This window comes from Dipodomys ordii, unplaced genomic scaffold, assembly GCF_000151885.1.
Source record: "Dipodomys ordii isolate 6190 unplaced genomic scaffold, Dord_2.0 Scaffold3, whole genome shotgun sequence".
Lineage (NCBI taxonomy): Eukaryota > Metazoa > Chordata > Mammalia > Rodentia > Heteromyidae > Dipodomys > Dipodomys ordii.
Window position 1 is genome coordinate 13158102 of NW_012267219.1, and position 24490 is coordinate 13182591.

Genomic DNA, 24490 nt, shown 5'->3' on the forward strand with positions numbered 1-24490 from the left:
TCTCATTGTTGCAATGGGTCCACCTGTATCCTTAAACAATTTGTTTTTCCCCATCTCCTCCACAAATTATACCGACATCAAATAAAGTGAAAGCAGGGGTTATACTGTGGGGGAGGGACATACAAAGCAATAAAGAAATAATCTTATTTTATTGACATCTTTGTGATACATGTCTTTCCTACTTAACTGTTAAATTATTAATTTGTGCATCTTGCTGGTAGAGGGGACTTTTTCACATGTATTTATCTCTTTTGAATAGTTGTATTTTTTTCATATATACCTGTACACTAAGTGGTTGAAGAAGGTTGTTTTCTATTTATCTAGACACTTGTACTTCTCCCCATTTTATCTCTTTCCTTGATTTCATAGTTACATGATGAAACAGAAAGAAAAATAGGCATTTAACAAAAATAAGTGGCTTGTTACCCAACAGAGTATGGATTAATCTCATTTAAGGGACTCCACTTTCTTTTACACTCCCATTCTGTCCCATTGTGTTGCTGGTAAATAATGGTTTTGATAACTGCTTTTGTGTTCCTTTGTTACATAGTTTCTTTTTTATTTTGATGAGATCTATCAAAAGGGGAAAATGTTGGTTTGGACTTTGTGCTTCTGTTCTTTCCCGTGCTGCCTGAAAGATAAGAAAGATGCCCACAAGATAGAAGAAGCATAAGGACCAGGGCTGTGTCATTCTTAGCTTGCAGAACTTGACTCTGAGCTGCTGTTGCAGTTTTCTGAAATGCTTCCACAACTGTTGTTCTTCAGTGGTCTGCTTATGCAAACAGCACAATGTGAATGACTTTTGTAAAGGCTCACTTAAGCTAGTCTCCATCAACAGTTATAATTAAGAAGAAAAGTTACTGTTTCATTTTGTATACATGGAAATATACAAGGAGTATTTCATTCCTGTAAAGTTCTCACCCTTCAATTGTATATTTGATTCTATTTCCATTAGGCTAGGAGACAGTTACAATGCATCTAGGAAAGAAATGGGGCTTCATGTAAAAGTACAAGGTCACTCACTAAGCAAGAAGGCTTGTGAATCATCATTTTATATAGATTATTCAGAGAAAGAGTAATAGTTGAAGATAGAAATTAAAAACAAGTGGGAATAACCTAAGGTATATTTTCCTGGCACAGTGTTAGAAAGGATAATTTGTGTATTTGCAATAGATTTTCTGAACAACTGGATTCTATAGTAGTTAAAAAAGAAAATATAAAGCTAGGGATAAAGACTTAAAGGATAAACAAGCAAGGCAACTAGAATTAAAGCATGAAATATTGCTATATGAGAAAAGAGCTGGTGGTTCATGCCTGTCATCCTAGTTTAGTTAGGGAGCTGAGTTCTAGAGAATCACAGTTTTAAACTAGCTTCACAGAAAACCCTTCTCCAAAATAACTAGCAAAATGAAGTTTTAGGCGTGGTTCAAGTGGTAAAGCATCAGCCAGTCAAGCTATTATGAGACTCTGAGTTCAAACCCTGGTACCAGCAAAAAAAAAAAAAAAAGAAAAGAAAGACAAAAGAAAAAGAAAAAAAGAAGACCATGATAACTCTCTTTTTGTTAGAGAAGAAATTTGGTGAAAGGCAGATGAAGACCCTCAGATTATAAATAGATTGTTCCACTTATAGTAATAGAATAGACTGGAAGTATGGAATCAAATTGAAGTTTCATATAAAATAATTGTGAGTTGATTGTGTTCTTCATCCAGTTGCAGCTATTGAATTATTTTGATCTTTTCTTTTGAGATAGAGTTTCATTAAATAGCCCAGGCTGCTCTTGAACTCCCTTTTACTGGAGGTGACACTTAAACTTGAGACAAAGAGTAAGTTTTATCTCTTAAGGGCTGGGATTATAAACAAGTGCTCTGTCACTTAAAGTATAACCCCAGCCCCTATTACTAGATTTTACTGTGGATCCAGAGATTGTGTACTTTTATTATTAATTATTGTACTCATGAAATATTAAATATTTCAATTTCCTTTTGTTAAAATTGATAAAGATTTTCCATTAGAGTTTTTGCTTGAAACAATCCAAACTCAGGGTAGATATGATTCTAGACAAACAACAACAAAACCTTTTCACATTGGCCCAAGTTGTGTTTTTTTCTTCAATAAACATGCTATTTCTTTTGAAATGATGAAAATGTATCTTGTATACACTTGCAGAGATATTTCCACAGATACTTTCAGGGGAGGCTAAGAGCTATTTGATGACCTACTGAGAAAATTGTTTAGAGACTACATGTTTTCTGCATCTGCTATCATTCGAGCTACCACATAGATCCTGGTAGCACTAAAATCAAGTTGCTTGTCTTTCCATTTCTAAAAATAGAATGTCTTTGGACTCTTCTTTTTTAGTCTTTATGTCAGTATTAGAAGGTTGACTGTGCTACCATATGACATACTCCTACCTTTAGAAAAGAGAGAGATTTTAGTTTTAAAAAGTACTGAAGCTGGGCTTTTGTCTTCAGGGCATTTTTCCCATGCAAGAGATTTGGAGCCTTGTTTTCAGTGTTTCATAAAATAGAAAAGGAGACAGAGTCCAAGATGAGTTATTTCATATGAGGTCTCTCATAAAGCTAGGACCTTAAAGAGTTGTACAAAGCACACAGATGAACTAGAAATAAACCAACCTTCATGCTCAGAGGAACACAAGGAGAGTAGCTGTCCCAACTTTGGCATAAATGAAAGAAGGAAACGAAATTTGTCCTGAAGATTTGCAACATGATTGACATTGGATCTCAATTGAAAACTACCCTGGTACACTGTAAATCTCAAACCAGGATTTAATTTTAAATGATTGTCCTAGACCAAAGATGCTCCTAGATACCAGCTAGAAACTAGAACACATCTTTTCTAGACAAAAAAAGTATGCTTTCATCTTACATCACAAAAATTTGACAGATTATACAAATATAATGAGACATAACAAATTATGCAGTACTCTAGGCTGAAACCCAAGAAGGACACTCTTAGGAGAGAAACACAAAGGCATAAGCCTATGTGCCTCTGATCATATAAACTAATATTTATTGAAATGAACACCAGAAAATGAAAATGAGAGGCTTTTCTTTGTGGTTGTTTTATTTTTGTCTTGTTTGTTCATTTGTCCATCTTTGGGAGGGCAAAGGGTAGGCACAGAAATGGACAAATGCAACAGTGGTACACACTAGAATCTATGTTGAAATGAGCTCTAGAGCTTGTGGGGGGAAAATTTCAGAGAGATGAAGGCCGGTGGTTGATCTCTGTAATCTTAGCTAAGTAGGAGGTTGAGAATGGACATCAGTATTAAGTGCTACCCTTCATGGAAAGTTTCACAAGGCCCCTTCATAACCCATAGCTGGGAATAGTGGCACCCACGTATCAAGCCAAGCCAAGATATGCCAAGGCTATAACTGGGAAGACTGTGGATCAGAGCAGCTGAAGCAGAAATGCCCAAAGGACTTCAGCTCTATAGAAAGGAGTCTGGACCTGATGCCATGATCCTGTGATGCTGGCAATATGAGCAGCAACAAAATTTGAAACTTAAGATTTTGATTGGATTGAAACGTGCATTTCCATTGATTTAGTGAATGAGGCTCCATAAATAAATATCTGCTTGAAATGAAAAGATTAAACAATAAATTTCTCATAAGAGCTTGCTGGACTTACTCAGGAGAAATTGCATGATTGCATTTGCTTGTATGGATCCGAAGATTTGGGCAGGTTCTTTCTGCTCATGATGCCCTGTCAGGAAAATTGGCGTCATGATAAATGGCTTGCTGCTTTAGTTCTCTGGACGATACATTTTTGAATTCTCAAACTCTCCAGGGACACGATACATATGTGCTTTGCCACACTGAAAACAAAACTCAAAAGGTGGAGGTGAAAACTACCCTTCTGTTTTACAAGGGGGATGGGAGGGATTTTTCCCTCATGGACTTTCTCCTAGATGCTATCTGCCCTGCTCTCTACTGCACTATGTAGCACAAAAGCATCTGAAGTTAGGATGTCTGCCTTTCCAGAGGAAAAGCAAGGAGAGAAATAATCCATTTATCAGTGAAATACGTGGAGAGTCTAATTTATTTTCTTAAGCACAGCTGAAGGTGGTTTGATGAAACTTTAATCTGGGCATTTCATTCTTTTTGTAAACTTGCCCTGAAGTCAGAATAGCAGAAAGGGAGATAGAGAAAACCTTACTCAAGCAATTATTTCCCTTATCTTGCAAATATTGGTACAGTAAAAATCATTTCCCTGGCTTCTCAAAAAATCAGTCATATCATATGTGAATAAATCCAACAATGCAGATTAAAAAGTGTCACCCAGTTATCAAGCCAATGCCCTTCCTTGACAAGATGCTTCCCTGTTTCTCTCCTTCTCCACATTTATACATGTGAGGAAGAGAAATACAGAATGGGCCCATGTCCTTTGAGGATTAATTACGACTGCAACATTAGTTGTGCTGGTATTCTCTTGTAATATTTATTTCTTCCATATCTCCTAGGTTGGTAAATTCAGTTTTACAGCCTAGTGGAGTTGAGAAGCGTGGCTTTATTCAATATTGTTCTTGAACTCCGTGATGGTCTGTCTGTGTAAATAATCTCATCAACCTCTTATGTGAGCCCATCCTTGAAGAGTTCCTCATATGGATGCTTAATGGAAAAATATACTACGCTTTTGTCCTTGTCAGTGGTGTCAGAACACATGAGAGGTTCAGGCACACTGCTAAATAAAGCTTCCTCTGTAAGAGGAAGCCCAGCGACATTTTGTCTGAATGAGAAAGCAGCTTGCACACCCTGGTTCTCCCAGGGGGAAAAAAAAGACAGTACCAAGCCCATGTGAAGGACACAGTTATTTATGGTTATGTCTAGTGAATCTTGTTCATGTGGAAAGTATGCTCATGTTTTTTAGAGAACTGACCTCCAAGACTCAAGTCTTTTTGATTTCCTTAATTTTCCGTGGAGTCATCTTTTAAAGCCCATGTGCAATGATGCATTTATTCACCAACGACTAAAGTCAGAGTAAGGGATATTTGATTCTGGAGTTCCTGAATTCGACCAATAAACTATGAATATTTACACAAATTACTTTCCACCTATAGTATACGCTGATTTATTTCATGTGAATGTCCTCAGAAAAAAGAAAGTTTTCCAAGTCTCAATTTATAATAAGCATAAGGCAATTTTGCCCTTTAGACATATGTATCATTAGAAATTATGAAATACTCTATCCTTGTGTAAAACACAGTTGTTATTTTTCTTAAGGTTACTCATTTCAAGGAGTAACTAATTTTTTTTCAGTCTGAAAACTGATTCACTACAGATAAATATTTAAATTCTGATGAGATTAAGAACATAAAGGGACATTCAACGGATTTTGTCTGGTATACTTTGGAGTGGTATTTCAGAAATTTGCACATGGACTTGTGCTTTTTTGTAACCACATGGAACTTGGAGATTCTTTCCAGGGTTATTTTTTATGTTTCTTAATTTATTTTTGTATGTGGGCATGAATAAGATGGAAGTCAAGGAGGGGAGAGAGGGAGAATGATAAGGAGAGAAAGGAGAGGAGAGAAGGTGGGAGAAAGAGAAAGAGGAGAGAAAATTTGGGTGTACAATTTTTAGGTTACCATGTTCTTCCCATAGTAATGCTTTTGAGCAATTGCAGCAAAAAAATTTGGAAACAGTAATGATATTAGTACGAGTCCTTTCCTTATGTGGATAAACAAATAAAATAATATTCCATTGTGGAGAGAGAGTTAAGCAGGAGTCCCCTCACAACTGTTTGACTGCAGGAAGCATTGTTCCATTGTAGTGAACACTCTGCTATCAGGAAAATTTGTACTCTTAATTTAGAAAGCATTGGAGTTTTTCAAAATAACTTTTGAAAGAGAGGTCACATGTTCAGTTGGTGATGGGTCCTATGTTCCTAAGGCTTTCTTCCTTTCAGGTGTCTGTTTAACTCATCAACCTTCCCATGGTTGCTATTCAACTACCACTAGAGTTGAAAAACAGCTGATTATATCTACCGCATAGACATTTTTCCTATATTAAAAAAAATAAGCCTCATGTGGCCCACTCTTTTATTTGTTCCTTTAAGTAGTTGTACAGTTTAACAAGTCAGTGTATGAGTACAATACACCTTGATCAGTGTCACCCTTTCAATAGTTCTCCTCCATCTCTACCAATTCCACCATGACTCCAATTTTCCCCATTGCATTTATTTTTCCAGGAAAGCATAGTTAGGTTTTTAAACATAGAGAAAGTTTTTTTTTAATCTTATGTTCTTCTGACAGTCTTATCTGAAAGTTTTAAAAAAAATAGTGATTTGAACCCATCCACATATATTTTGTTCTCCTGGGTGCTATTATAATATTGTCCTAATAATTGGACAGTATTTCCAGATACTGAAGCTGCTCAGAAGCTGGGTAACATAGCTTACTGTGGCTCTCAGCTTGCTCATTAAAGTTGTAATTGATATTTTCAGTTATTGGGTTGGCTCTACTGTTGGAAATTTCTTTTGGAAATTTCTGTTGGAGGCATATATTAATTTCAACCTTGTTTCAGAGAGGAATAATACAAAGACATTTCCCTACTATAAAATCAGTTCTTGATAACCTGGAAACAAATTTTCTAGGACCAGTGACTCATAATCTCATTCATATATGGAATCTAAAACATTGCTCTTACAGAAGTTGAGAATAAGATGGTGATTATCAAGACTGGAGAGAAGAGGAGGTTGGGAAAAATGAGAAAGGGTCATAAATGGATACCATGTAAGTATCCATAAATGGATACCAGGTAGGACTGGTAGCTATACACTTCTAAAAGCTTGAAGAAAATATAGTGAGTGACTTCCAGAGAGATATGTTAAGCGATTTAAGCATCATACAATGTGTAAATCTGAAAAAGAAATCACACTACTTTACCTCTATCATCTTGCTATTCCTCTATTTATCCATCCATCTATCTATCTACTGGTCTATCTAATTTTATTTTGTATGTGCCAGCAATATTAAACTTAAGATTAAAAAGTGACAAGGTCCGGGAGAAGGTTTATATAAGACAGATTCAAAAAAGTATTATTGAAATAAAGGTCACATGCCTATCAATATTTCTTCCTTTCAGTAATTTAGATAAAATGTCCTTCATCTTCTTGCCTTCTACCTCCACATCCTCTTCCTTCTTCTTCCCTTCATCCTTCCGAGTTTTTTCCTTTTTGTATTCACTTCCCAACCTTGAGGTGGGTGGTTTTGCTGAGCAATGTGCTCCCAACCTAACAGGCAACCCCAACCTTTTACCCCAGGACGTCCCCAAAGGGGGCTAACCACTCATGGCCTGAAAGTTCTAAAAGTGTGAACTGAAATAACTGTTTTTTTAAGGTATTTTCATCAGATATTTGTTATATAATGGAAATCAACTATCCCACAGTCTCATTTCATCCACTGTCCTATTTTATTTATCATTATTCCTATGCATTATGTTAAAAGGAAGATTTGTAAGCATAACTCTGTATTCATGGACTTAAGCTTGTCTGTATGATTTTGTCTGTTAGAAACAATTAAAATTAGAATTAGAAATCAATAGCAATGTTTCAAATAATAATTTTCTATATGTGTCTTGCCAAAACACCTGTGTGGGTAGACGTGTCCATATGTCTTCTGATTTGCTAAAAGAACTGCTGCTTGTAGGGCACATGTGCCCTTCCTTGGTGGCTATACCTGTTTAAGCTCTTTACCCTCATATACCAGCTTTGCTTTTGTTCCACTGATGTGATAGAAGACAAATTCTTGTACTCTACCTTCAGATCTTTACATCTCATTTATCAATTCCCATATACTGCTGCTTGCTTTGTTTGCTCCTCATTGAAGCTGATAAGTGTTGTGTAATGGTGAGCACTCTGGACTCTGAAGCTGATAAGTGTCTATGCTATGGCATAGGCCAGTCCCTCTGCTGATTGTTGGATTTTCCTCTCGTCTACTTGAGATTGTGCTTGCTGTTCTGTCTTATCTCTTCTGATTCATCCATTTATCTCACTCTATTCAAATAATCTTATCTGCATAAAAATGTAATATTTTGATCTTAATAAAAAATCCCTTGACTTAGATCTGCCAGACTATTTCTTTCTTTCATTATTCTTTTTAGTGCAAACCCATAGTTTCTCTCTTCTTCTCTTTCAAAATCATTGTAATTATACTTTCATTTTTACCACTTGGCTAAACCTGTCTTATCAAGTCAAAAATGAATCCCACATCATAAAATCCAGTAAGTCTTAAGTTCCAACATTTTCAAGCACATTTTATAGAGATGATTATTTTCTCATTGAAATACTTCTTTTGGTTTATTACTGTCTTAGTAGTATTTGGAAATGTCCATTTTCCCTAGTCTATAAATATTATCTTATTGTCTTAATTTGTATTTCTTTATGAGATTAAATTTCTTTCATTTATTGTTCCTTGGATTTCTAATATTCTGACTTACTTGTTTACATCTATTTCCCAGTGAGAATGCCATTTAAAAAATGTTTTCTTAGGGGCTGGGAAGGTGGCTCAGTGGTAGAGCTCTTGCCTTGCATGCATGAGGCCCTGGGTTCGATTCCTCAGCACCACATAAGCAAAAAGAAAAAAGCCAGAATTGGTGCTGTGGCTCAAGTGGTAGAGCGCTAGCCTTGAGCTGAAGAGCTGAGGGACAGCGCCCAGGCCCAGAGTTCAGGCCCCATGACTGGACCCAAAAAAAAAAAAAGTTTTCTTATTCATTTTAACCATTAGTTAATAAGAGAGTTTCTTTTTTTGCATTCTGGATATTAAAATTTGTTTGCTAATAAGATTATAGTTTAACTTTTGTTTTTATTTTTGTGTTGATCCTGGGGCTTGAACTCAGAGCCTGGGCTCTGTCCCTGAGCTTTTGTGCTCAGGATTAGTGCTCTGCCACTTGAGCCACAGCTCCATTTTCAGCTTTTTAATTTTTGGTGGTTAATTAAAGATACAAGTCTCACAGATTTTCCTGTTCTGGATGGTTTCAAATCACAATCCTCAGATCTCAATTTGAGTCAGCAGATCTGGCTTTGTAGTTTACCTTTAATTTATGATATCTTTTATCTTATCCATTTTTTATTTTCTTTAGATTTTTTTATTGTTAAAGTGATATACAGAGGGTTACAGTTACATAAGTAAGGTAATAAGTACATTTCTTGTCAAACTTGTTACCCCTTCCTTCATTTTCTTCTGTTTTCCCTCCCCACTCCACACCCCCCAGTTGTACAGATCATTTCCAACATATTGTCTTGTGTATATCACTGTTGCATTGGTTCTTTGTCTCAGCGTTCTGTTGTTCCCCTTCCCTTCCCTAATTCAAATAAATGTACATAAATACCAGGGTACGAAAATACAGCGACAACAGGAAATATACCATAGGGGGAAGAACATATAAAAGAAACAAAAATCACATACTACATTAAAAACAAACAAAGAAAAGAACAAAGAAAAACCTCTGTGTCCATGTTTTGGAGTTCATAACACCATTTGTATTTCTTTATTGAGATTAGTTGATTACAGTATTGTGGGATAGTGATACTTAGCTAAAGTCACAAACACATTTTAATCTTCACAAGGTGAATTTTCCTTATGGTCTATAAAGCTATGAGCTCTACAAACTTTGAAAATACATCTATTTCTTCCAAATCGGGTGATATGTACATTTCTTTCCTTTTGCTTAGTGTAAACATATCCATTTTTATGTTGACATACAGTAATACGTTTTCTTTTTCAGGTTTCATACTTTTGATTTTAAGTATATTTTGTCATCTCCAATTCATAAAGATAAGCCTTTCTACTTTGCCCTAATAGTTTAAAGTTTTGATTTTATAAGGATATCTCTAATGATTCATTTAGATATTTATTGTTTTCCTACATTTTTATAGCAGATGTAAGTTAATTTTTTTAGATAATCCAAAATGTCAGTATTATTTACTGAATTTCCTACCATTTTTTCCTTCAGCATATAATTCTGTTAACTGTTGGCAATCACCATTATCCATACTGGATCATGTGTACAGTTCTCATTCTAATCATGTCATGTGTATGTTTATTTCTTTGAACATTACTCTCTAAGATCCAGGGACTGTAACTCCCTGTATTGATTATTGAAAGTGATTATTCTTCCTGTCTTTTCCTATTTTAAAAAGACATTTATTCTTTGCTAATTCATGTAAGTTTTTAGAAGAAGACACTTTCTGAAAAAGTATTGTGGAAGCATATAGTCTTAGAATATTTGCCATGTTTGCAATGTGTGTTTCTACCATTGTAAGCAAAGAATGTCTTCATTTTTAGAAGAACTACGTTGGCTAAATTATGTAATTTTCTCTGGGTAACTTGAAATTTTCCTTACTATACTCTTTTTTTTTTAGTTTAGTTTTGTTTGTAATTTGGTTTTTGAAAATATAAATGGGAGTCACTAGAAATTAAAAGGTTTTAAATTAGGCTCTAATGGTATATATTGATTGCTGATTTTTATTTATTGAATTTGTGCTGTGTAACTGCTGCATTGTGTTAATGAATGGGTAGATTATTTCTGTGGATTTTCTTGGATTTCTATGGGAGTTTTTGTTGCTTCATTTATTTTTGCTTTACATTTTTAAGTACATTTTTCTTTTATCATACTTTTGAACATAAGATTTTTTTGGCAGGCATTGTTGAGTCAGGGTCTTGCCAGGAAGCCTAGAAGAGCCCCAATATCATTGTATAAATAAGGTTGGCGTTGCCTGCCTCAACTTCCATAATACTGGGATTCCAGGCATGTACTACTTATCCAGGCTTTGAACACAACAAATGGAATTGCGTGTATTCTTATTTCCATCTATGAAAAATGCATAGAATGCTTTCACCTTTCAGTATGTTTTTAGAAGGTGGCTTTAAGTGTATTCATGGATTCCATTTACTTGCTACTTACTATGTTTTTATTATAATATATTATGTATATAATATATTATTATCATTATACATTTTAGCAGTACTAGAAATTGAACTCAGAGACTTGTACTTGGTAGGCCAGCACTGTGATTTGAACTGTGCCTTTAGCTCATTTCGCTAGAGTTGTTTGTGCTCAGACTAGCTTTGGACAGTTATGTTCCTACATATGCTTCCTGGTGAGAGGAAAGCCATCTTTTCTATCAAAGTGGGTTGTTTAAAAGTTCCTGCTTTGTCCTGGTAGTTGGGCTTTTGTTGATTATTCTGCTAAGACAATATCAGCAACTAAAGCAAGGAAAGGAAAGATGTTTGAACTGTAAATATTTTTTCTAATAGAAATTAATGGAATTAAGACTCTTTTTGAAGGCACACCTAGATTGTTCAAGAAATAGCAGAGGTGTAGACTTTGAAATTGCTTGTGTGGTGTTAATCTTATTTCGAAGTTTATTAATGGTCATTTTATATTAATACCTGTTTTAAAGTAGCCAGTCATGAGCAGATCATTAATCTGAGCTCGACCAATGTGAGCAGAGGGGTAGGGTCTGCTGCATTATGGGTAAATAAAGAGAAACTTGCCTGCTCTGTGTGCTTGCTTGCCTGATTTTTTGGCTGATGGTACACTCCTCTGCAGAAGTCAGTTGCTTTACTGAGATAATTCTTCATTTTTTGTTTTTGTCTTAATTGTGCTTGAAGAGTATATTTAAAACACTTGGTAGATTGTATCACAGCATATATAACCACATCTGGCTTGTTTTCTGATAGAATCATTCATTCATTCATTTACACATACATAGATATGTACATATATGTATATAAGTATCTCTCTCTATATATATACTAGCATGCTCTCAAAACACATATCTCATAGCCTGTATTTTCTGAATGAAAGCTAAATCTTAGCAAATGTTTTTCTTGATGATCTTCTTCAAAGAACCAGTACAACTTATTATTTTCATAGAGTATTTGTTGTTAAAATGTTATTGAATTTCCAATGTAACATAGATTGATAATTTATGGGACTTATTTATTTGTGTTTGGTGTAAAGAATATGACTGCATCATGAGAATGTTCAGCATGGTCATCTGTGAGCTTGACTAGAGTAGAAAGTGGTTATATGGTTTTATGGGAAAACTATCAATAGGTAAATACTCTTCATTACTACCTAGGAAACTTGTTTAAACTAAAGATTTTAGGGGACATGAAAATAACTTACTCATGATTATAGCAGTAATAATTAAGATGAAAATAGTTCATAATTTTTCTGAATAATGGGAAAACTCTATGCTGAGTGCTTTTTTAAAAAATTAATAATTGAATTCTCAGAAAATTCAGGTTGGTTTTTTATTATTGACTGGAAGAATATGGTTATTATTATTATTACTTATATTTTAATAGTAGATACTTTGATCATTTAAGATGACTGAGCTAAGATTATGTTTCTAAATGGATTGCTAATATTAGTCTCATGTAGCTCATAGGCTAGATCATGAGGTAGTGAATGCATCTGTGCGTGTCATTAAGAGGCTATGCAGTAATGCAGCCATGAAGAAGTGGATCGACATTTGGCCGCAGGAAGTAATAAATCAGAGGACTTGGAGGTTCTAAGCATGGGTAGCTGGAGTAATTGGGCATTAATTTTGCTTTCTTGTGTGCAATTAATTTTATTTTCCTTTTCACTCTTTCCTCTTTTGTTCTATTTGCTCTTCTCACTTTTCTTTCGGGCAGTCCATTTGTTATTGAGGGATATTCAGGAGTTGATATTTGCTTTCTCATTTACTATTCCTCAGACACCAAGTATAATGACCATCCTTTTAAAACAAGAAGATATGTTTTCTATATCTATACTTGCTCAGAGAAGACTTTTTTATTTTTGCTACAACTGATCTAAAATATCGCTTTAGTTTTTCTGGAATCTTGCTCTATCTGTTTCTAAGCTCCCACTAAATAACCTTTTGCTTTGCACAGAATCTTCTCTTGTATTCAGAAAGATTAAAACAAATGGAAAAGGAAAAGAGGAGAAAAGCAAAGAAGACAACCATACTGCATGAGAACTTGTTCTTTGCTGTGCCATCCCTTCCTTCTGTTTTCACTGATTTTCACACTGGATTTACACTAGCAAGTCTATTTTTAACAGTTCTCTGTTAAATGTAGTGCACCATGATCTTCTCTCAGATATCATTTTCCTTGAAATCTTTTGACCTCCCACATGTCTTTTATGAGACTATTGATACCTGCTTTGCCTTTTCCTTTATACCAGTGTGTCCTCACATTTCTTTTGCCTTTAATTTCATTTTTCCATTGATTTCCTCAATGAACATTTCTTGAATGCCTATTGTGGGTGCACAAGAGTAGGTTATAGAGAATTTATAGAAAGACTCAAGATTCTCTTTTATTTATTTTCCTTCACCAAAGCCTCAGTAATTTTTTCCTTGACACTCTTACCCACTTCAAGCCCCATGTATGTCAGTTATAAACTCACCGTGAATTACATTCATGTCGTTCCATTTCCCTCATCTTTCAACAATTCATCTCTCCTCTTCAAACCTTATATTTTTCAAATATTACTTTATTTAAAAAATAAAATTAGCCCTGGAATTCAAAATATAATATAAACTCATTTGCCCTTGGAATTCAAAGTTCTGTAAAACTGTCTCCCTCTTATTTTCTATCTAACCTCCCGTTGTGTGGCACCCATGTCTGAGTCCTTCTGTATAATCTTTCCTTTTCAGAGCTTATCAATTTTGCCCCTGACACACCACACAAAGTCCATGTCTGACATATCACAGATGCTTCTGATTGTCTATCCATCCTTTAAGAACTAAGAGAAATGTCACTTCTTTGAACACTCCATCCCTTCAGATCTACTTCCTCTTGCTTCTGGACCACTATAAACTGTCTTCTTCCATCATTGGTCTAACATTATTTTGAATCTCTTCTCAGTCATGAAACTTCAAGTCCTTGAGAATGAAGACTGTGTCATTTCTGTTTTCATTCCACACGATGCTGACCATACTTACAACTCAATTGTTAAAGCTATAATATACCTGAATGAATAGTATTTAAGAATGTGATTTCCATATATACAGGATATTTCTGTCATACATTTATTGTAATAAAGGAACCTATAACCCACAAGAAGAGGGTATGTATACAAAATAAGAGGACACTGTCATATTTCTTCATTTGTACACTTTCTCTGAAACTAGTGTACATTGAAATTGTTACAAAGAAAAATTTAAAAAATAGGTAGAAATTAACATGAAAAATAAACTACTAGAAGATAAAAGAGTGTGTAAGCATGGTTTCATGGAATATTCGTTAGTAAAGTTATCTATGAACACTTAAATATTCTTCAGTGATACTGAATATTAGCTTAATTATCTTCCTATGTCCCTGATCCTTAGTTTAATAAATATCATGATGGTGTTTTTTTCCCCCCTTCGGTCATAGGGTTTGAACTCTGGGCCTGTCACTCAGCTCTTCAGCTCAAGGCTACCACTCTGCCACTTGAGCCACAGCTCCACTTCTGGTTTACTAGTGATTTATTGGAGATAAGAATCTCAAGCACATTCTTGCCAGGGCTGGCTTTGAACTGTGATCCTCAGTTCTCAGCTTCGTGAGCAGCTAGGATTACAGGCATGAGCCACCAGTGCTGGGCTATTATGGTCTTTCTTGAACTACTGAAAATTCAAAAAAATCCTTTCAGAAATAATATAAATACTTTCTATAAATCTACTCAAAGCTGCCTAAATATCTGTTTTTTGTTGTTGTTTGGGGCTGAAAGTTTGAGTAAGAAACAAGTACAGGTTCCAATATTATAAACAATGTTAGCAAGGTGAACAAATGTTTTAAAGATATGATGATAAATTGGGATTCAGTGTTTTCTTTCATAAAAATCATCAACAATGAACTATGCCTCTGTGAGGAGGTGTGAATTTCAGTCTACCTACTCATAGTAGGTGCCAGTTTGCATTGGGTAAATGATCACAGTTGGCAAGCCCATCTGTCTATGAATTCTATAAAATAAGAATTAAAAAAAAACAGCTTTGGAACGAAGGGCTAATTAAACATAGAAGAGTGTATGCTGCTCCTGAGAACATTAAAATATTCCAGTGACAAATTTTCTAAAAGTTAATTGAATTACACAATATATAGTAGTGAGTTCAGTGATACAGTGTGAACTTTTGAATGTTGATTGTATTTCTAGGTTTTATTTCCTTTCAGCACTTTGCTCCAGCTTCATCCAGAGAAGAAAATGGGTTCATTCTTCATGATTAGGAAGTATTCTTTTGTCATAAGACCCTGCCAAATGGATAGTTTTTATAGCCTGACAAGAGACCCACTCATCATTACCTAGAGGGAAACACTTAAATCATCAGAAGATAGTTATTCTGTTCTAAGGGAAAGTTTGAGTTGATTGTTTGAGATTCTAAATTCACTCCCAGGTGGCAAGGGTTAGTTTTGCTGGAGAACTGACAGAGTCTACCCTCAGGGTGGGTAGATTAGATTGAAAAATGTATAAGAGGAGAGCTTGTCAAGTAATTCAAGGAGTAGGCTGAGAGGCTCTAAAGGGAATTCTAAGCTGGCCCACAGATTGAATCATAAATGCTTATGTTTTATGGACTCACACAAGTGTACAGAAGATACAGATGAGAAAGCAAAAGAGTTAAGAGAAGAAGGTTTCAGAAAAATATATTTGGAGAGGCATAAAGTTCTATGTGTTTTTTTACACTTATTTAACTTAATGTTAACTTACTTAACTTACTTAATCCATTTAAGGAACAATTTTGGTAGTGATTTAAATTTTTGATTGATTCATATAGTCTTAGTATTACAATGCATTAAAAATCTTTGATCAATTTTTCTTGTATTCAATATTGAACTTCCACATTGACCACATTAACATGTATTGTTAATACATGTTATTAAACATTTGAAAGAAAAATATTATATGAGTTACTTCAGTGAGGGCATTTAGAAGGCGCATGTAGTGGGATATATAGAGATAAAGGAATTTCCACCTTTTTAATTTAAATATTCACTTCTTCTAGTCATTATTCTACATGGTGTAGACTATGTTATCTCCCTGAATGAAGGGTTGGTCATAGTGAGCATCCTTGTCTAATCAAGTCCTATACAGTGTTCAATAAAGCATTTGAATATTTCATGTTAATTTCACAAATACTTTTTGCACTTACACTATTCTATAATATAATAGTGGTTCTCATATATAGATAGATTCCTCTAAATTAATATTTTGTAGATTCTAATTATTTGTATTGATTGCATGTTTACTTTTATAGAGGTATATATATATCCATTATAAGATATAAAAATCATTATCCAGGTTGATATGCTATCACACACACTTCTATAGTATGCAATATTTTTCAGAACCAGTTTAAACTGCTTCACATGTATTAATTCTTGAGTTGAAGAACAATTGCAATAAATATAACTGGTATCCTTTATTCATTGTAAGGAAAAGAAGGAGAAAGGGAGTGGACATAGTTTTCCCAAGTGATCATGGTGACTAGCAAGCAAAGTCATGATTTGAACCTGGGTACTTTGAGAGTCTGGTAGTCTCTATTTTCCACTTCAGAGCTGTACTCTAATATGAATATTTATTAACATGTGCATCCTTCCCCTACAAAATTATGAGTTTGTAGTACAAGAACCACAGAACTTTGTTTCGGGCCTGGAACCAAGTAAGTTTATCTTACTTTAAGTAAAATAAAATAGTTGTTTGAACAACTGGTTATTTAAGGGAGGGAGGGAAAGAGATTTCCCCCTGCCACCCCCTCCCCACACAAAGCACCACTACCATGAGAAGTAAAAACAGAACGTACATTCTTACTGAGTCACATAGACAACAGAGCAATAGGAGAAGAGGCATGTTAAATTTCTAACATAACACCACAGAACTCTTGTATACAATATTTAATGAAATATTAATAACTCTTGAATTACAGATTATTATTATATGAGACATTTTATCTGAGAGTTTTCCATTTTGTGGCTGCACATTTTACCCTCATAAATTTTTAGAGACAGACACCAAAAATAATGTGATTTTCAATCTAGAAATGGGATATCACTTCATGCTTTTCTTATTAAATATTTTTAGATAGAAGGAAGCAAACTATTTTTATTGGCACAGGACATTGTTAGAATCATGCTTGGTTGAAATTCTTTTATTTTTAATACTTTTTCCTACAGGGTGCTGCTTTAATAAGAATGCTGGCTAATTTTATGGGCCATTCAGTTTTTCAGAGAGGTTTGCAAGTAAGTAAAATGTTTTCTATTTTCTTTTACACTTTTCCATGTCAATCTATTTTAAGGATATGTTACAATTCTGAATATTACCAAGTTATTGAAATGATGGGAGATTTTAAGACCTGTAAGGTAAGCAACAATACTTATAAATGAGAAAAGGAAGTTGTAGATAGGAGATTCACTGTATCATCAGGTTAAACTCAAATAATTTCAATAAAATTTAGAACGTGTTTAACTTGCCTTAAAAATTGAAGTAATTTTCACACACAATCCAAGAAAGACTTTCTGAATCTATCATATACTTTTCCTTCACTAAATGTTGATATAATATGGGATATACTATGTGAACAAATTACTGGTCTTTCTAGAATTACAAGTAACATCCATATTTTGGGGCTAATTACCAGGTATGTACCTTTTATGTCATGGTTGTTTTGCTCTTGATAAACATGGTTTGTTTGTTGTCCAATGATAATTGTTTTGTTTCAGTTAAATATTTTTTTAAGTAGGAAGAAAATGGCAACATTTTATCAGGCTGCATTTAAAATATGAAGTTTAAGAGTATATTCTTTAAAAGGAACATTATTAAACTCTGTAAAGTAGATGCAAATATAGAAAAAATGGAACTTTTATTCCCTTGAATCTGCGGGAGTAAATCATGTTTCTCATAGCTGTGATTGATGAATTATTTATGATGCATTCTGCTACTTAGAAGTGTCCTTTAAAGTAAATTGATGTTCACCTGAAATACAATTATGCTAAGACAGAGAGAGCAATCAATCTTATCTGTTCTTAGTAAGCTTTTCATTTAGAAATTTAAATAAACTACATCTGGGATCAGGTCATATTTTAGTAGTATAATTCTCTCTTTACTCAACATACAATGAAAGATAAAAACACAAAGCAAGAGTTAAATATGTTATGACAAACTGTATATCCTTAATGCAACCATGAAAATACATAAATTTCTTGAAAAGTAATTTCCCTTAGAAAATATTTTTACAGATTCCTTTCTCAGCAGGGGCTGGAGTTTACTTTAATCAGCTCTTTCCATTAGGGACACCTTCAGAATTGCTGAATCCATTGAACCTATTTGCCAAGTGATAAAGGCACTATTCTGATCACATAGCTGGGAAAATCTTTCTTTTTCAAGGAGTGCCCTGCATGAATATAAACTATCTGGAGGAATGTCCTTCTTTATCCCGCTCCTTTGTTTTTCCCCATCAACGTTGTAGTACGACAGCTTCAGAAAATATCAAAGCTTTGGTAAGGGCAATACAAATCGAATTTGATTTCCTGGTAGTGAGTTGGTGTGAAATCATTTTCTGTATCCTATTTTTTTTATCGCTTTTCTTCATCCCTGCATTTGGATTTGCTCAGCAGATTGAATAACCCTAGTTATATCATTATTTCGTAAGAATTATTGTTTCGTGATATTTTTCTTATTTCATCATCCTTTCTATATACTATGTAAAATATATTAATTTTAACACATCTTTTACTACAAACCCTGCCTATTCAGTTTTATCTGAAACTATTAGAATATACTTCCATGGCATCCAACTTCCATTTGAAACTTAGATTTATATGTGCTTTTATGTGGTGATACCTTATTTGGCTAATTTTCAGCTGAGGAACTCGATGTTTGTCAACATTGCATTCCATTTGCCTTGTGACAGCTCATTGATCAGATAGATCTGTATCCTTCAGTCCTTTGCTTGCGTCTTTATTTATCCTCATCACTCAAACTGATTTAGTGTATCATCAGCAGTTTGGATGAGTTTACAGTAGATCCCTATGTCTAGGTGATAAATTATCGTCTCTTGTGCATGAAGATGTATGGGGTACATTTTGGAGATGACCTCCTGAACAGACAGTTCATGTCATGGTGCTGAGTGGTCACAGAGTTGAAATTAATAAGCTTCCTGTCTGTCAGGCTCTGGGGAGTCTTGGTTTACAAGCTGTTGATAGAGCTAATCTGGTCTGTCAGGCCTTACCTCCGTCAGAAAAAATCTATTAATTGTTTTTACATTAACCGTGAGTATTTCTATGTTGACAAATGAAAGTTTGCTGTTTGCAAACAGATCCAGGGTTAGATTCACAGGCACAGATAATTCCAAATTCTACAGAGTGTTACTCCATATATATTTTTTTGCTTTCTCCATTCCTTCTTCCTAACCTTCTTCCTTTGCGCTCTTTGCTTTCATTTTTCTTTTCTTTGTGTTCAGACTTTATGCTGCCTATGTCATGCAGAAATGATGTAAAAATGGCAATTTCTTCTTTGTTTATTTTATACTTCTGTTTTGTTAATTTTTGTATTTTTTCTGCAACTTCGTGTATTTTCATGGCCCACCTTATGCTCCTTGGGGAATAAGGCAAACATTACTTACAAATAAATAAATATTATATAATGTACACAAATATATATTGATACATACATGCATAGTATATATGCAATCTGCATGTACATAAACATAGGAACGCTATAGGCTTCTGGGGCCTATTTTATAAAATTCACAATTTACTTATAAAATATTTAAATTTGTATTCAACACTTTTCAAAATCTTGCATAGTACTTTATATGACCATATATATATATATATCTGCATATATATATATATATACATATATATATGTATATATCAGAACGCAGATATCCTAGAGATTTTGTAAGGAAAACTCTGTTTCTAGACATCATAAACTCATTGAATCACCTATTACGAAGTGTAGAGAAAAATTCTATAGTGAAAAACCTGAATTACTTTTTGCCTACAGACTGTACATTTATATGTTAGTCCTGATACCACTAGTAAACTAACTTCAGTTTTTTTCTATGCATTCCTTTTTTTAAAAAAAATTATTATTCTAGTGATTAGAACTAGACCTTCATATAATCTAGTGCTTCATGCTTGTCTCATAGGTCTCTTGATTTTATTTTGATTTAAGTTAGGGCTCTGCCAGAGCTGACTTCAAACCCATGGTTCCATCCTCTTGTATCTGCCTCTCAAGAGCAGCAGCTATAGTTTAAATGTTTGAATTGTAGGTATTGAAACTAAGGGTAATACATGTTGTCTAAGACAACATGTACCAGTCATACATAATATATATCTAAACACAGAAATAACTATACTTTTGCAAACTCTACATTCTTATTGTTCTATATAACCCATTTTACAAAATAATAGCAGGCATATTTGGGGAACTTGGAGGCAAGAGCAAACCAAGTCTCGTTTCTACTTTTAATTAATGCTGAGCTTTCTGAAAGTCATGAAATCTGCTTTGGCCTTTGACCTTATAGTTGTAAAATGCAAAACTAAATTCTCCAAGATTGTTTCTACTTTTCATATTCTCTGTAGTCTCATTACATAATTTTTACTTGGTATTTTTAACTTGGGGCAGCTTTTTGAATTTGAAAAGAGAACCACAAACTAGATGTGCAAGATCTATTGTTCTTGAGTCTTAAAGTTACCATCTGAATATTAACACTGGATAGCTACAAAAGTGTGCCATACTATAAGGGTTGTCAAACAAGCCTGCCATCTGTTACAGTTTCTGCTAGTAATATTTCATACTGCCAGTATTAGAAAATGCATTTTATGAAGACTTTTTTTTACCAACCTGTTTATTTTCCTCATTTGCTTTACATACTGTACATTTTGGTGTTTAAGGTCTAGTTCTCTTAGATGGCATTTGTAGAGACTTCTTAAAGTTTTCTTAGAGCTTTTTGTAGTACATAAATTCTATTGTATAAGGTTAGGATTTCAGCTTGTACTATTTCAATCTGGAATTGATTTTACTTATGGGTCTGAAGTATCTGGGAGATTGGCCTTAAGTAGAATCAGAAACCCCCCATTGATGAGTGTCATTGTGGGGACTCCAGGAAGGGGAGCCTACAAACTATGGGTTACTATTACCTACCTTCAAGGATACTATATTCTTTAAATTTAATCAAGCAAGCACCTGAAGGCAGTCATTTTGAAAGGTCTGAAACCACTTCTAGTGTGTAACTCAGTAACAAAAGCAAAAGCATTCTAGGTTTGCCAAAAGAAACATATTCAACATTGCATATATTTACAGTTTCCTAAAACTGGGATGGGAGTGGGAGGAAAGGTCAGAAATATCACTGCCAGCTTTCAGAAAACCAGGAAATCTCGCTACCACTCAGAACTAATATTCATATTCTGATCTACCTGCAGTATCCTGGAAACTCCCACAGTCTTCCACTCCCATCCAATCCAAGGGTGACATGTCTTCACTCTCCTACCGTACTGAGCATTGAATGCTCTTCTTTCTTTAGTGTCTGTTGTATCTCCTGTGTGTGCCTCTGTTATTGTAAAACTTAAACTTGGACCTAACCAGGAAAGAATGATAGGAAACACAGCTTTCTGGCTTCCAGCCCACATAATGCTAAAGAAGGTCATGGGAATGGCAATGACTTGACCTATTCATGTCTGTCTTATTAATTAAATTTTCCTTGCATTATTTCTGGATTGTTTTGTGGAGGTGTAGAAAGCTATTTACTCCTCAGTGTATCCTTTTCTTTTTATTGGGATTAAGATTGTAGGATATTTCTGTACTTACAGAAGAATGTTTCCAACTGATTTCAACAATTTTATACAGATGTCTGATGAGAGAGGTCAGGAAAATGAGCACCATCTACCCAGTTCATAGCTGCAGTCTAGTTGCTTGGGATCCCAAATCTTCATTTTCCTTTCTGAGTTGATGAGGTTATATCAGATATAGTTATATTGGCAATATGTCTAAAATTTAGCTGAAAGTGATTGCTTTGATTTTTGATTAAATGGATGATTTAAAACATTTATTCAACATGCACACAAGTGTAAAATCCTCCCTCCTCTTATTCCCCAACTGGGCCAATCCTCACGGGGTATATAGTAAGTTCAGAGAAAGGAATCTAAGTAGTATTTTGGCTAAATAGCTTTTGACTGAAGACCAGCTTTGGACAGCACATCTGGGATGTAAGCTTATGTATTTTTGTTCTGGTAGTGATTTAGTAATAATGGCTAAGAAAACAAATACATGATTATATATTAAGCCCTATTTGGGCTTCAGCAGAATCTGGGAAATGCAATAGGCAGGTCAACAGTAACCAGAAACCCACCTTCACACAAGCTCTAGTTAGTTTTTAAATATATTTTTCACAATAGGCACCTGAGTTATTGTTTATACACGAACATTTCCAAATTTCTTTCTCAGTAGCAATGTATCTAAGGACAACCTAGCATAGTCTAAGGGCTTCCAAATCTGTTTAATAGTTGCATTAATTGAAAGTGATTATCTTCTTATAAGCACACAAGCAATGTGATGAGACAATAGGGTAGAAGGGAATGTGGTCTGATCCCTTTACTATCATATCTGTTACTGGAAAAAAACTTCAATGTGCAGTGGTGTTGAGTTTCCTATCCTGTGTGTTGCCTGGAATATAAGCTTACACAAATTTTGTCCCCACTCTCCTCTTCTGTCTCTCTACAAGTTCTTGGCAATTTTAGATAAGCCCTGATAATCTTTGTTCTTTAAATGAGTGTTGCCTGTTATTTCTCTTTCCATTATACACTAGTACCTATGACAACAATTTTAGAATTTTTACATTTCTTATTTACTAGAGATCTTACTGCCTGGTGCGTATAAGTGAATCCTCACCTATATGTAGTAATGCTTATAGTTAAAATACATATGTTTAATAAATCCAAATTTGGTTATATTACTTTGTTTTTATGATTGAAATAAAGTTTCTATACCTCCAGGCTTGTTTCTATTTCAGAATTGCAGACTTACTTTAAAAGTAATTCAGATAATGATGCTTTAAGTTGGAATATTTGTGATATTATTTGGACTTTCCATATTTCACTTTAGTTGTTTAACTCTTCCTAATTAATTTTAGTTTTAAGAACCTTTCTAGTAACAAAAACAAAGCAATGATTATGAAATTCTCATATAGCATTGATCAGCTTTGGGGCTATTAAAAAAGCACTTAGTATCAGTACCATTGTCTCATGCCTGTAATCTTAGCTACTCAGGAGGCTGAGGTTAGAGAATTGTACTTCAAAACTATCCATGGAAAAAGTCCATGAGAATCTTATCTCCAATTAACAACCAAAAAGCCAGAAATGAAGCTATGGCTCAAGTGATAGAGCACTAGCCTTGAGCATGAAAGTTTTAGCACTGTGCCCAGGCTTTGAGTGTAGTAGTGCTTAATACTGCACAATTGCTTTTTCTTTTCAAAAAAAGCAATATTGTTTTAATGATTGGAACCCAGCAGTATGATTCTTCATGTTGTAATGAGCCAACATCAGGAAATTGGAATTATGAACAAAGATCATTGTTAAGCTTGATGCAAACTCAAATCCTGAGATTTGAGTTTTCCTGTCAGAAAGCAAGTCACCTTCCTGTTCAACCAGTAAGGAAAATTGAATAGCATCTAAAATATGGTTGAACAAAGAAAGATTTTTCTTAATTAGTATTTAACTGTTCTTTTCCATAAGGTAACTTACAGAAAGATGCTTGGCTCCAATTATCAGGGTGGAAATTGCTTATGCAAATCAATGTAAGGCAATGAGGTGTGCATAGAAAGCAGAAAGGAAATATCATTATTATTGGTTTGTGCTCATAAAATTCTTATAGCTTGGAGGTAATGACAGGCAAAAGCCATAGAGATTATTAGCAGCAACAACATGCTCAGTAACTTGTGTTCCAATGAGGTGTTCTATGTTAACATGTGTATTCAAGATTTTTATTTGAAAATTTCAGCTTTATGTCTATGTGTGAGAGTATTTGCCTTCTTGTACATAGGTTTTCAGATCTATTAGAACTAAAAAAATTTAGAACAGAGACAGTATATCAAAGTTTATTTCTCAATAGATCTTATTTTTAATGATCTTATTTTGTTTTATTTTTTAAATAAGTTTTTTATTGTGAAAATACTGTACAGAGGGGTTACAGTTACATGAGCAAGGTAATGAGTATATTTCTTATCAAGCATTGTTGCCTCTTCCTTTATTTTACTATATATATACATATATATACATACATACATACATATATATATATATGCTACTTACAGAGGGTTTACAGTTACATGAGCAACGTAATAAGTCCATTTCCTATTGAGTATTGTTTCACCTTCCTTTATATTTCCCCTACCATCCCTTTCCTCCCCACCTCCCCAACTCCTCCCTCCCCTCTCTCACCGCTCCCCCCCAATGCAAAGTTGTAAATTTTGTTTTCAAGATAGTGTTTTGTACATCTCATT

General features: G+C 34.2%; 1 protein-coding gene across 1 annotated transcript in view; it reads left to right on the forward strand.

Moving 5' to 3' along the window:
• Positions 1 to 24490, forward strand: part of Trhde (thyrotropin-releasing hormone degrading enzyme) — a 372401-nt gene that overhangs the window by 230657 nt on the left and 117254 nt on the right. The window contains exon 8 of the mRNA XM_013018686.1: positions 17163 to 17228. Coding sequence (XP_012874140.1) covers positions 17163 to 17228 — 66 coding nt within the window. The remainder of the gene's footprint in view (positions 1 to 17162; positions 17229 to 24490) is intronic.